This window comes from Hemiscyllium ocellatum, chromosome 22 (genome assembly GCF_020745735.1).
Source record: "Hemiscyllium ocellatum isolate sHemOce1 chromosome 22, sHemOce1.pat.X.cur, whole genome shotgun sequence".
NCBI lineage: Eukaryota > Metazoa > Chordata > Chondrichthyes > Orectolobiformes > Hemiscylliidae > Hemiscyllium > Hemiscyllium ocellatum.
The window spans coordinates 48,721,150-48,734,827 of NC_083422.1; the positions used below are offsets into that span (position 1 = coordinate 48,721,150).

The following is a 13,678-nucleotide window of genomic DNA, read 5'->3' on the forward strand; positions in this document are numbered from 1 at the left end:
TGAGTTAATTTGCTGTAAAATGTTTTAGGCAATTCAAGGTGATATATGAATGCAATTTCTTTCTTTACTTGTAAGCAGTTGGTAGTTGTAAGCTCACAATTAATACTGTGTTTGTATTCTGTTCTAGTGGTCAGCTTGAGAGCTGTCTGGGGTCCGATTTCCGTCGAGGAGCAGGAGTCCTGGATATCCTGTACGAGACTCCCTCAGTGGTGCTGACCTGTGGATATGACACCTACATCAGACAGTGGGATATGCGAGCTAGCATCAGGTAAGCAGGTTTTTCTGTTCCTCTGACCAATCTCTCATTCCTGACCATGACGACCATATTTGTTGAAGGTCAAACTTCACAGCTATCAAACCAGGTGCCTTCCTGTTCCTGTTCTGAGTGGTCAAACTCCACGTCTGAACAGTTATGAAAGACAAGCTAATCCCCCTTGGAGGGGAATCACAGCCATGTCCAAACCTTCCCCTCACCTGATAATGGGAATTGAACGGGGAAAGTCGGGTTGTAAACCAAGGTCTGAGATCTTGTTGAAGGGGCTGTGTAGCTCATTCCTGTTCATACTTCTTATGTTCTCCAGCTGCCTCTAGCTCCTTACTTCTGTAAACTCCTCCAACCCTAAAACTCTCTCAGTTCTGGGCTCCTCCAGTTCTGGCTTTGCTTCATTCCATGCTGGGAGCTGCCTGGACTGAAATCCCGGAATTCCCTCTCGAAAGCTCACTGCCTCTCTCACACTCTCTCTCTGCCCCTCTCTCTCCTCCTTTTACGATGCTCTTCAAAGCCTCCCTCACTGACTGACTAAGCTTTGAATCGTCCATCCTGATATCTCCTCATGTGGTTCAGTGTCAGTTCTTGCTGGATCATGCTCTTGCAATGTGCCTTGGGACATTTTCCAACATTAAAGTCACTATTTAAATGCAGGTCGTTACTGTTGACTCATTCTGTCTGAAAGCAACTACCTACACACAGCATAAGCTCTGAATATGAAGGGTTCTGTCTCAGCTGCATGCAGCTTTTAATGTCTGGGTCACCTATAAAGTGGGCTTTCACAAACTCTGCAATTTATTGAGGAGTGGGCATTATCATCCATGTGCATTTAGGACTTGTTCTGTTTTTGGTTCTTTGTGCACTCATGCTCAAACTTGCCCAGCATGAGTTACTGAATATCAGTCCTCACCTGGTTTGAGTGTTCTCCCCTCATTTGGATCTTCTGTGTTTACCCCTTCCTCCTGAGATTAACCCACTCAGCAGTCTGGATCTTTGGAGTCTTTGACACTTGGTGACTGTTGAAGTTGTGAATGTTAACTGTTCATTGCATTCGAAAATGCATCATTTTTTTCCCCAATTCTTTTTTTTAATTTCATATTGACTGACGGGTGGAATTGAAGAATGGGCATGTTTAACCATTGTTAAACTAGGCAAATGCATGACAGATGAATTATATAAATGTGAAGTTATCCTCTTATGTAGCAAAAACAGGAAGGCGGAATATTACCTGAATGGCAATAAATTGGGGTGTGGGTGAGTAATGCAGTGAGACCTTCTTGTCCTCATACACTAGTTGCTGAAAGTAAGCAATTAGGTGCAGTAGGCGGTGAAGGAGGCAAATGGTATTTTGGCCTTTATAGTGAGAGGATTCGAGTACAGGAGCAGGGATGTCTTGCTGCATTTGTACAGGGCCTTGGTGAGATCACAACTGGAGTTTTCTGTGCATTTTGATCTCCACTCAAGAAAGGTGTTCTGGCTGTGGAGGGGTGCATTGAAGGTTTACAGACTGGTCACTTGGATGGCAGGAGTATGAAGAGAGTTTAGATCAGAGTGGTGCTGGAAAAGCACAGCAGGTCAGGTAGCATCCGAGGAGCAGGAAAATTGACGTTGCAGGCAAAAGCCCTTCATCAGGAAGCCCAGATGAAGGGCTTTTACCCGAAACGTCAATTTTCCTGCTCCTCGGATGCTGCCTGACCTGCTGTGCTTTTCCAGCACCACTCTGATCTAAACTCCTCTGGTTTCCAGCATCTGTAGTCCTCACTTTTGCCTAGGAGTATGAAGAGAGACCAGACCAGTTAGAAATAGAGTCACTGGTGTTTAAAAGGATGAGGATGGATGTCGTCGAAGCCTATAAAATTCTAACAAGGCTAAACAGTGTATACGGAGGATCTTCCTAGTGACTGTGAAGTCCAAACCAGGATCACAGTCTAAGGATGTCGGGTGGGCTATTTCGGACAGAGATGGGGAGAAATCTCATCATCTACAGAGTGGTGAGCCTGTGGAATTCACTACCACAGGAAGCAGTTGAGACCAAAATATTGAATGTTCCATGAAAGAGTTAGACATAATTCTTAGGACTAGACGGATCAAAAGGTATGGTGTGAAAACAGGATCGGGATGATCAGCTGTGATCATGTTGAATGGCAGAGCAGGCTTAAGGGGCTGAATGGCCTCTGCCTGTTCATATTTTCTATGTCTCTAGCCAGTGCGAGAGAACCATATTATGAGCCTGATGAGAATTGGTTGTTGGTATAATTCCTGGCACACAGTGGTTAATGGCTACCCAGATAAGGTCATTACTGAGTGTATGTCACACAAATGTATGAATTGGCCTAAGGCTGCTACTTTCAGTCCTGCATAGTGCCCAGCATACCTCAGGTTATCAAAATGTCTCGAAGCTTTTGAGCAACAGAAGAAGCTAGCAGTTTCACACTTCTACCATGCAGTAGCAACCCGACTGGTATTCTCCACTGAGAAGCCACTGTCATCAAGCCAAGATGATGTTCCACTTACTGTGCTTTACATTAGTGCTATTGTGAAGCTGCTCCTTCCAAACACTCAGCTTTAACTTTCGAAAGGAAAAAGGCAGCAGATGCATAAAAACATCACAAGTTCATTGCCAAGCTACTTGCCATTCTGACTTAGAACTATATTCCTATTCCTTCATTGAAGTTCGTTCAAAATCCTGGACTTTTCTTCCTAACAACATTGTGGGTGTCTCCACATGCCGAAGACTGCAGACATTTAAAGAGGCAGCTCATTCCCATCTCCTTACAGGCAATTAGAAATAGGAACATATTTCTGGGTTGCCAGCAACACACTCATCCTGAGAATTATTTTAAAAAAACAATAGAAACATGTGAATTTGTGATCTGCCTAAATTACAAACTGTTCTCAGTTTCCAAGTACCATATAAAGGAGTGACTTGGAGGTGCCGGTGTTGGACTGGGGTGGACAAAAAAAATCACATAATACCAGGTAATAGCCCAACAGGTTTATTTGGAAGCACTGGCTTTCAGAGTGCCATTTCTTCATAATCCCTGCTGCAACAGAATATTATCAATAGTGGCTGCAGTGTCAGCTGTGATTATATTTTCAGGCCTTGGAGCAGGGTTTGAATTTAGAAGCCTCTAACTAATAGCAAACTGCTTTCATTGTCCAAACTAATGTGGCCTGAGAAACAGCCCTAAAGGATTTGGAGCTTTCCTAAGGTTTGGAGGTGGAGAGTATTATTAATCTAAGACCATAAATTTGGGAGAATTATTTTCTGACTTGATATGTCAGACCAAAGAGAGTGAGAGAAAATGTGAGCAGAAACTGATGGCAGAACAAAGCCAGTTGACCAAGCAGAGGTAGGAGCTCATCTCGATGGCTTGTAGTCAGCTCTGGTTAAAATAGCATGTCCATCCTGTGGGATACTGTTGCCATCTTGTGGCAATAAAAGTCAGTGCAGCAGCTGGAGATGCATGTTCAGTATTGTGACAATTGTGCAGATTTAGCAGAGAATCATACAGCACAGAGACAGGCCCTTCGGCCCAACTCATCCATGCCAATCAGGTTTCCTAAAATGAACTAGACTAATTCGCCTGTGTTTGACCTATATCTCATTAAACCTTTCCTATCCATGTTCCTGTCCAAATGTCTCTTACCTGTCTCGACCATAAAGTCATAGATTCATACAGCAGGGAAGCAGACCCTTTGGACTAACTCATCTGTGCTGACCAGACATCCCAATCTGATTTCATTCCATTTGTCAGCACTTGGCCCATATTCCAATAAACCCTTGCTATTCGTATAAACGTCAGATGCCTTTTAAATATTGTAATTGTACCTGCTTCCTCTGACAGCTCATTCCATACACACATGGAAGTTACTCCTCAGTTCCTTTCAATATCTTTCCCCTCTCACCTTAAACTTATGCTCTAAAGTTTTGGACTCCCCCACCTTAGGTTAAAAAAACCCTGACTATTCACCCTATTCATGCCCCTCATGATTTTATAAAACTATATAAAGTCACCATTCGGCCTTCAATACTCCAGGGAAACTAGCTCTAGTCTATTCACCACTGCTCCTCGGATGCTGCCTGAACTGCTGTGCTCTTCCAGCACCACTAATCCAGAATCTATTCCACCACTCCCTGTAGTTCAAATCTTCCACTCCTGCCAACACCCTTGAAAATCTTTTCTCCACTCAGTCAAGTTTAACAAAATCTTTCCTATAGATGGGCAACCAGAATTGTATGTAGTACTCCAAATGTAGTCTTACCAATGTTTTGTAAAGCTGTAACATGAACCCAACTCACTGCTCTGACTGATTAAGGCAAGCCTGCCAGATGCCACCTTCACCACCATGTCTACCTGTGATGCAACTTTTAAAGAATTATGTACCTGAACACCGAGGTGTCTCTGTTCGACATCACTCAGGGGCCTACCTTTAACTATATAAGTCCTGTCCTTGTTTGTTTTACCAAATTACAACACCTCACATTTACCCAAGTTAAACTCCATCTGCCACTCCACAGCCCATTGGCCCAATTTATCAAGCTCCCTTTGTAATCTTAGAAAACCTTCTTCACTGTCTACTAAACCACCACATTTGGTGTCATCCGCAAACTTAGTAACCACACTTCCTAAATTCTCAACCAAATTGTTCATATAAATGACCAACAACAGTGGACCTAGCAGTGACCTCTGCAGAGCACTGCTGGTCACAGACCTCCAGTCCGAAAAACCACCCTCTGTCTCCTACTACCAAGCCAATTTTGTATCCAATTGACAAGCTTTTCCTGAATCCCTAATCCACCTACCACAAGGAGCCTTGTGAAAGGCTTTACTAAAGTCCACGTAGATAAGATTTACCACTGTGCCCTCATCAATCTTTTTGGTTACATCCTCAAAAAACTCAATCAAGTTTGTGAGACACTATTTTCCACACACGAAGCTATGCTGACTGTCCCTAATCAGTCCTTGCCTCTCCAAATGCATGTAAATTCTATCTCTCAGAATTATCTCCAAACATTTACCCACCACTGATGTCAGACTCTCACTAGTCTATAGTTCCCAGGCTTCTCCTTACAGCCTTTCTTAAATAAAGGCACAACATGATCCATCTTCCAGTTCTCCATACCCCATCTGTGGCTATAGATAATACTCTGCCTGCAATTTCTTCCCTAACCTCCCACAAATTCCTGGGATGCACTTGGTCAGCAAGGGTGATGTGAGAAGAAATGTTTTCACACAGCGAGTACTGAGGGTAAAGAATACGCTGCCTGGAAGTCTGGTGGGGTCAGGTTTAATTGAGGCAGTCACAATGGCATTGGATGTTTTTTTTGGAAGGAAGTGGTTGCAAGGATATAGGGGGAAAGGAGTAGATAGGCAGTAGATAATAGAAATGGTGGGGGCTGAAAGGGCCAAATGGCGCCCCCTTTTTCTGTGATCCACCTGATTGGCATTCCATTCATCACTTTGAGCAGCCACTCTTTCCACCAACATTACAATCTCACTATGTCAACGTGTTCCACCTGCCAGTCTCTTGCAGAAACTCACCAAGGCCGATTTAATTGAAACATCTAAACAACAACATAAATGACCTGTTTTTGTATAAGAATCCTTAACATAATAAAATATTCCCTGGCTTTCAATAAACATTACCAAACAAAGTTTGACACAGAACAATGTGATCAGATGAGGTAGGTTTTAAGAAGTATCTTTATGGAGGAGAGGGTGGGTACAGAACTGGAGACATTTAGGGAGTGAATTCCCAGGGACTGAGGCAGAAGGCATGGCCACCATTCCTGGATTGATCATATTTGAGGATTCTAAAGAGACCTGAATTGGCAGAGCATAGATATCGCAGGAGGTCTTAAGGCTGGAGAAGATTAGAGAGAGTAGAAGGGATGAGGACTTTGGAGAAATTTACAAAGAAGGGTGAGAATTTTAAAAACAAGTATTTGCAAAACTTGGAGTCAACTTGGTAAATACAAGAGTGATGGTCAAATGTGGATGTGATGAAAATTAGGACACAGGCAGCAAAATTATGAGTAAGCTCAAATTTGCAGGGAGGGTATAGAATTTGGGAGGTCAGCCAGGAATACATTGGAACAATTGCATCTTGGTAAGAAAGGATGATGAGGGTTTCATCAGTTGATTACCTGAGGCAAGTGCAGAATTCAGCAATGTTATGGAGGTAACCATCACCTCCACCTCCTTGAACAAAAAGGGTAGCATGTGTGTGGGACACCACCACCTCCACTTCCACTCTTCTTCACTTGGTCAGAGCCCTGAATCACTCTCTTACAGCACTTTATCAGCTGGATTGCAAGGTGTTCGTCTTTTATCAACTTTAAAACCAACTAAGTCAGCATCATCCAAATCCTGTGTTTTTTGAAGATAGGCATCATTATTTAAAAAGAATTGTTTTGAACGTTGTCCAGATTGAGACACGAAAAATGCATTTCCTGTTGGGTGATACTAATCTGTGTGACTTCCTTCAGAAGGCAGTAGAACCGTATTCAGTAATTCCAAAGAGGGTTGGCATGGCTGTGCCACTCAAAATAGCAGAGCCTGTTTGTTCCTTTTTTTTTTACAAGCTAGTTTCAAGTGACCAAAGGTTCCCAGGGTTGGAGCGAATGGCCAAAGGTGAGGCAATTGATTTGATGTTGTTGGCAGTCTCAGGGCTTCCACCCTATTCTGTCACATTTGCTCTTCCTATAAAGTGATAATTGCCAGAAAGCCTTCTCCCATTCCGAAACCATTTATGTCCTCCGTGGTTCCAAGGAAATAGCTTAATATGCAGACTGTGCAAAAGGATGGTACAGAGAGAGTGACACACGCAAAATATAGCTGGATAGGTTTAAGGGAACAATGAACATGACTATTGTCTCAATATCTTTGACAAAGCATATTGTACACAGCAAAAATAGGAGCTATTCAAAGTAAAATATTATTACATTCAGGAAAAAAAATCATCCTCCATAATAATAATAGTTTATACAAAATCTGACTATACCAGGTAAGATGTTCTTGGTTTTTGTCTATTTGTTTGACTCTCAGTCCTCCAGTAGCCCAACAAATAGTTACTCACAAAGCGGATGTTGCTGGGTCTTCTAACTAGGAGACAGCATCAGAGATGAGTCCTCATTCTAATATCTACCTAAGAACTTCCCAGCAAGAACTCCTGTGTATGTCTGTGGGGTTCCTGGGGGAGTTTGCAGGTTTCCTCCCACTGTTCTAGTGAGAACAGAAATTGAAAATGGGATATCAGCAGGTGATGTGAGTCAGTATTCCCCAGCTGGTGGAATTGTGCTTCTTTAAAATTTAAGATTATTACACATTTGTGATGATTGATTTTTGTTCCTGACTGGGTCTGAGAGATTCGTAAAACAAATGAAGAGCTGGGCCAGAATCTCCAAGACACACACCATCATGACTTGGAAATGTATTGGCCATTCCTTCATTGTTGCTGAGTCAAAATCCTGGAACTCCTTCCCTGACAGCATTGTCGGTGTACTTACACATGGACTGCCACCTTCATGAGGACAATTAGGGACAGACAATAAATGCTGATCTTGCTATTGATGCCCACATCCTGAGAATGAATAAATACAGCAAGGAGATGAATTAGACTATCCTTGGTTGAGAATGCTTTAATGGATTCAGAAAGCAGCTTTTTAATAGGATTCTTGCACAGTCTACAGCTCTCTCGATACTCATTTCATCTCCAGCATTCATAGTAAACACAGCAGTGATCCTGTCACTGTACTGCACTGTCAGCTGACTCCTCCAAGTTAATGAGGCTGTCTTTATCAATGCTGAGACAGTTTGAATTGCTGAGCTGCCTAATGCTGGCAGTGGTTTTCATTATGCATGGTTGCTGTTCATTTCCTTCCACACACCCCTAAACAATACACAAACAACAAAACAACTTCCTCATGGCATTGCTTGAATGTAATTAGTAAGGAAACTAAAGGCAACCATGAGGGTAAAACAGCAGACGAACGAGAAACGTGCTGGTGGAAAGGGCAGTGAAAGAAGATTTAGTAATCACTTTTGAAAGTGAATTGGACAAATATGTGAAATGGAAAAAAAAATTAAAGAGCGAAGGAGGGAACTAACTGAATAGCTCTTTCGAAAATCTGACACAGGCATAATGAGCTGAATGGCTACCTTCTATACCGTATTATTATGATAGTCCTCCTCTCAAATCCCTCTCTCCACCTGTAACACAAAACCTTAAAACAATGAAAGGTGTGAGGTGCACCGTAAAACAGCTACCAAGCCTGGACAATGAGCACAGAAGCCAAGCATAACTACAGTATGAGACTTGCATTAGTGAGCACTGTTGAAAAGACTTGGATTGATGTCAATTGAAAAGGTGGAATTAAATGTTTGAAGGCAAGTGGAGGAGGAAGGCACTTCTTAAAATTTGTACACAACCTGGGCATCACCAGCAAAGCCAGAATTTGTTGTCCAAGACCTGATCGCCCTTGATAAGAGAGCATTCGATGAGAAGATAATCAGTATTTTAGTGAATCACAGTGGGATTATGCTTTGCATGATGCTTATGGATTTCCAAATAGTTTTGATAAAGTGCCACATAACAGACTTCCCAGCAAAGCTGAACCCCACGAAATAAAAACATGTTGGCTTAGTGACAGGAAACAGTGAGTAATAGTAAATGATTATTTTTAGACCAAAGGAAGATGCATAGAGTACTCAATCTAGCACCTTGGACCAGAAACTATCCTTCAAAAAGCATAATTAAAAATTACTTTTCCATTCCCATTATTGCATTGTCACTTGAGATCTTATGTATTCTTTTGCTGGCAAGTTTTCAAGGGTATATCAATGCTTCAAAGAAGTACTTGTTAGACTGGAATGCACTTTGTGATGTCCCAAAGTAGTGTAAGTCATTGGGAATGAAAGCTCACTCTTTAGAATTAGGATCCCTACCATGTGGAAACAGGCCCTTCAGCCCAACAAGTCTACACCAGCCCTCCGAAGAGAACCTTGCTTCCCAAAGCCCAGAACTCTCACCAACCCTTCATATTTTCCTTCAAAAATCACATCAAAAACTTGCTCATCTTGTTTGTTTTCTCCTTTCCGAATATCTCTTTCCTTTTTTTTATTCACCGTTCATAGATAACTTGTGAGGAGCAGCAAATCTATATTTAGGGTGCTTACAAAACCATGCAGTACTTTTGAGATCAACAGTTTTGCCATCTCTTCTGTCAGTCCTGGATTTCATACCATCACTGTTCTAACCTGTCTGTCTGTTGCAGGCGCAGTGTGATGGAGTGGGAAGAACCTCATGACAGTGCACTATACTGTTTGCAGACAGATGGAAACTTCATGATTGCCAGTGGCTCATCCCGCTATGGTGTTGTGCGTCTCTGGGACAAGAGGCAGACAAAGAGTCTACAGGTAAGGTTGGTCCAGCTTATGCTGAGAATGCTAATGTCCTCTGGCTTTCCAGCACTCTATCACCATCTTTTGAGAGTGCTGACCACCCATTGATGCTTCCCCACAAATGCCATTTTGTCAGAACCAGCTGTAACTTAAGGAGATAACACTCTCTTACTTCAGTTAATGAGATTGTGGGTTCAAGTCTCACTCTGAAGCCTTTAGCACATAATCTATTTAGCACTCCCACTGACGAAGCACTTCAAATCATAGTTGTTATCTTTCAAATGAAATGTAAACCAAGGCTCCACCTGCCTTCTCAGATAGATGTAAAAGATACCCAAGACACTATTTTGTCAAGTAGTATGAAGACCCTCCCTAATGACCTGGGCTGATGTTTATCCCTCAATCAACAAATTATGTGGTTATTACCTTACTGCCTTTGGAGGAACTTGCTGTAAATTGTCTTGCATGTTGCTAAATTACAACAGTGACAATACTTCAAAAAGTGCATTGTTGTCTGTAACATGTTTGGTTACATCTTCAAATGGTTACAGACACTAAATATGAATCTAGTCAGAAAATGCTGCTAAGTTTTCCAACTTCAGGAGAATGATGCTCCTGACCTTGATCCCTCTATTATCCACAATTTCCTTTAATCAGGTGCACTAAGCTGGCCCAGTAACACAGTTTCCATTTATAGCTAAGAATAGGTGACTTTTTTCCAGCCTCTCTAATGGTTTAGTATCACAGCAAACAATGAAGTTATCAAATGACATCAAGCCATTCAGTCCAACAGGTCCATGACAGTGCTTATACTCCATAACAACCTCCTTCCACCCTATTATACAGCATTTTATCAACAGAACCTCCAATTCTTTCTCAGTGGTGTTTATCTACTTACTCTTAAATACATCTCTCTACTTATTTCAATTAATCCTTCTGGTAAAGTCAACTCTCTTAGAGAGAGATGATAGGTGGTAATTTAATCTGAGGATCACCATGTCTCAGTTGAGGAAGAGTATCCTTCATGGTCTCCTCAGCTATTAGATTGGTTAGCTCAGTTGACTAGATGGCTGACACCAACAGCAGGGTTCAATTTCTGTCCTCTGGTAATGAATTTCACATTGTACAACTCTGGATAAAGAAGCTTTCTTTGAAACTCCAGTTAGATTAATTCATGATGGTCAGGAGATGGTGGTAATGCTAATAATCCAGAGTCACAGGCTAATGCTCTGGGGAAGCAAGTTTAAATTCCACAATACCAGGTATAAAAACTTAAAGATCTGAAATTGAAAGTGGGACTATCATCAATTGTCAAAAAAATCTTATCTGCCTCTATAATCACCTTTTAGGGGAAGACATTTGCTTTTACCTGGGCTGGCTAAAATATGACCCACAGCAATATAGTGGACTCTTTGCAATCCACTGGAATGGTCTAACAAGCCATCCATTACAGAGACGCGCATTAAAAATGCCAGTGACACTTATAACCCATGAAAAGAATCTGATGTTTATGGCCCCTAGTTTACTTCCTTAAAAGTGAAAATGTTTTCATGGCTACCGTCAAACCTCTTGATAGGTCACCTTTTCTAGCCCAACCTGCCCAGTCTTTCCTTATAGTTGCACCCTACTAATAAGTTGAAGAAATACTTCAGTAATACACAGTTTCTATTACATCAACACCTATTCAATATAGCTCTCTCTTCATGCAAAATATAGCCATTTTAATTGGGCGCTCATCGGTGTTCAGTCACCCATTAGAAATGGGAGATGTTGCTGAGATTCTGATGTTCCAGCAGAGGGCAGCAAACATGAAGATTGAAGCAGATTGTCCTGAACAGTCTGTTAACCTTATGTACTGGAGCGTCTTCTGTGCAAATAATACCAAAGCACAGGTTGTGGAACTAATCAATGCTTTGTTTCCTTTTTCTCCAGGTATTTTTCCTTTCCTCCCCAAACAGCAGTAGCCCAGTATACTGCCTTCGATTTACTACCTCACATCTCTACAGCGTCTTGGCCCATGCACTTTACATGTTGGATTTTACAATCTGTGACCAACACAGGAAATAAATGGGTGAGAACACTTAAAGTGGGGACCCCAACACTGCACATCAGAAACCAGCATGCTGTCAATTGCTACTTCAAGACAAAGCCTGCTAATTCACATCTAACGCCGCAATTCCTTAAAGAATCGCATTTGTTTGTAAATAAAGGAAGATTCCTTTATTTGCAATAAATTTTATACATGAACTGACTCTTGTTATTAATCTTGCCTGAAGAAGTTGTAGTGATGTGATGTTTGAAAGCAAAAGTCCTTGTTCTCCAACTGGATACTAAGCTTGTGGGTGGCACAGTGGTTAGCACTGCTGCCTCACAGCGCCAGAGACCCGGATTCAGTCCCACCTCAGGTGACTGTGTGGAGTTTGCACGTTCTCCTCGTGTCTGCATGGGTTTCCTCCAGGTGCTTTGGTTTCCTCCCACAGTCCAAAGATGTGCGGGTCAGGTGAATTGGCTATGCTAAATTGCCCCTAATGTTAGGTAAGAGGTAAATGTAGGGGTATGGGTGGGTTGCGCTTCAGCGGGTCGGCGTGGACTTGTTGGGCCAAAGGGCCTGTTTCCATACTGTAAGTAATCTAATCTTGTCTCTCAATGATCCTGTGCTTCACGTGTCAACAATCATAGCCAATTTCTGAGTAGCTTAATCCCATAAGCACCAACTGAAAGATAATCATTAATACTAGTTTTCACCAATGGCATTTCGGGAAGGAACATCGGACCATTAGCCTGTGCAAAATTTCTGCTAAGACACTGGCTGGAGAAGTTTGTAAGCAGACAGGCCATTGCTTAACTTCTTTATTCAAAGCTGAAGTGGCAGTTTGGAGACAGTCGCACATTGTGTCTTCAGAAAAGATGGGAAAAATCTACCTGGATTCCTGTTCCTATCATCTTGTCTCTTTGCTCCTTGTGAACGAAACTTGAACTTGTTATTTATATTTGTGGTTCAACATGTGGGTGTCACTGGCTAGGCCAGCATTTATTGCCTATTCCTACCTCCCCACGAAAGACTTGAGCTGAATAATAGCTTTCTGGGTGAAATACCAATGCTCTGCGAGTGCCTGTATCCCACCACAAAGCAATGCTGTCCCATTAAACACTCCTGGTTCAGGTGTAGCAACAGGTGTGGATAAAGAGTTAAGCTCCTTATATTCTTTCAAACTAAAAATAAAGCTGTCTCTACACTGTCCCCATCAATGATTAGTTATTCAGTTCCAAAAATTTATATCAGCATCTATTCCTAAACCAGAATGATTTTGTACTTTCTACAGTCAGATAAAGGACCACAGCTATTGCAGATGTTAGCAGCTCAAACTAATTCTGAACACAATTATTTCAGATCTGTGTACCACAGAAAATCAGTGAAACCTTGATTCAAAACCTTATCCCAGATTGAAATGCAGAACAATACTTTAGAAACAGTAGGCTGACAGAAAGCATTTGGATTACAAAAAGCAAGCCTAGAACTTAAGTATCATTGTTAATCACAGTTGGAATTAATCGCTGGGGTGATTTGAGAGTCGACCTTGAACCACTGGATGTTCGGAAAGGCAGGTTTGCTTTTCTTTGTAGAGATAGGACTTAAGAAAACTTTATGTACAGCACTTGTCTGAGCAAAAATGTAATTTAAAAAAAATTTAATAGAGGAGGCAGTAATGTGGGTGTCACTTCAAATCCTGCTTTTTATCCTCTATTGTGTTGTCAAATGAGAATTGAGGCTGAGATCAGTTATAAGCACACTCAGACTGATTGATTACATAGCTGTCCTTCTTGTCAAAATGGGTGATCCTTCAACGAAGTAAGTGAGAGGTTATGCACTTTAGTAGAAAAAAACGAAGGCATAGACTACTTTCTAAACAGGGAATGGCTCAGAAAGCTGAAGTACAAAGGGACTTAGGTATCTTAATTCAGGATTCTCTTAAGGTTAACATGTAGGTTCAGTGGCAGTTAA

At 41.7% G+C, this 13,678-nt stretch overlaps 1 protein-coding gene across 2 annotated transcripts in view; it reads left to right on the forward strand.

Moving 5' to 3' along the window:
• fbxw4 (F-box and WD repeat domain containing 4) overlaps nucleotides 1-11,922 on the forward strand; it is a 143,964-nt gene extending 132,042 nt beyond the window's left edge. For both annotated transcript variants that reach the window (XM_060842186.1, XM_060842187.1), the window contains exons 7-9: nucleotides 128-268; nucleotides 9,549-9,690; nucleotides 11,608-11,922. In XM_060842186.1, coding sequence (XP_060698169.1) covers nucleotides 128-268; nucleotides 9,549-9,690; nucleotides 11,608-11,742 — 418 coding nt within the window. In that variant the 3' untranslated portion in view covers nucleotides 11,743-11,922. The remainder of the gene's footprint in view (nucleotides 1-127; nucleotides 269-9,548; nucleotides 9,691-11,607) is intronic.
• Nucleotides 11,923-13,678: the final 1,756 nt, after the last annotated feature.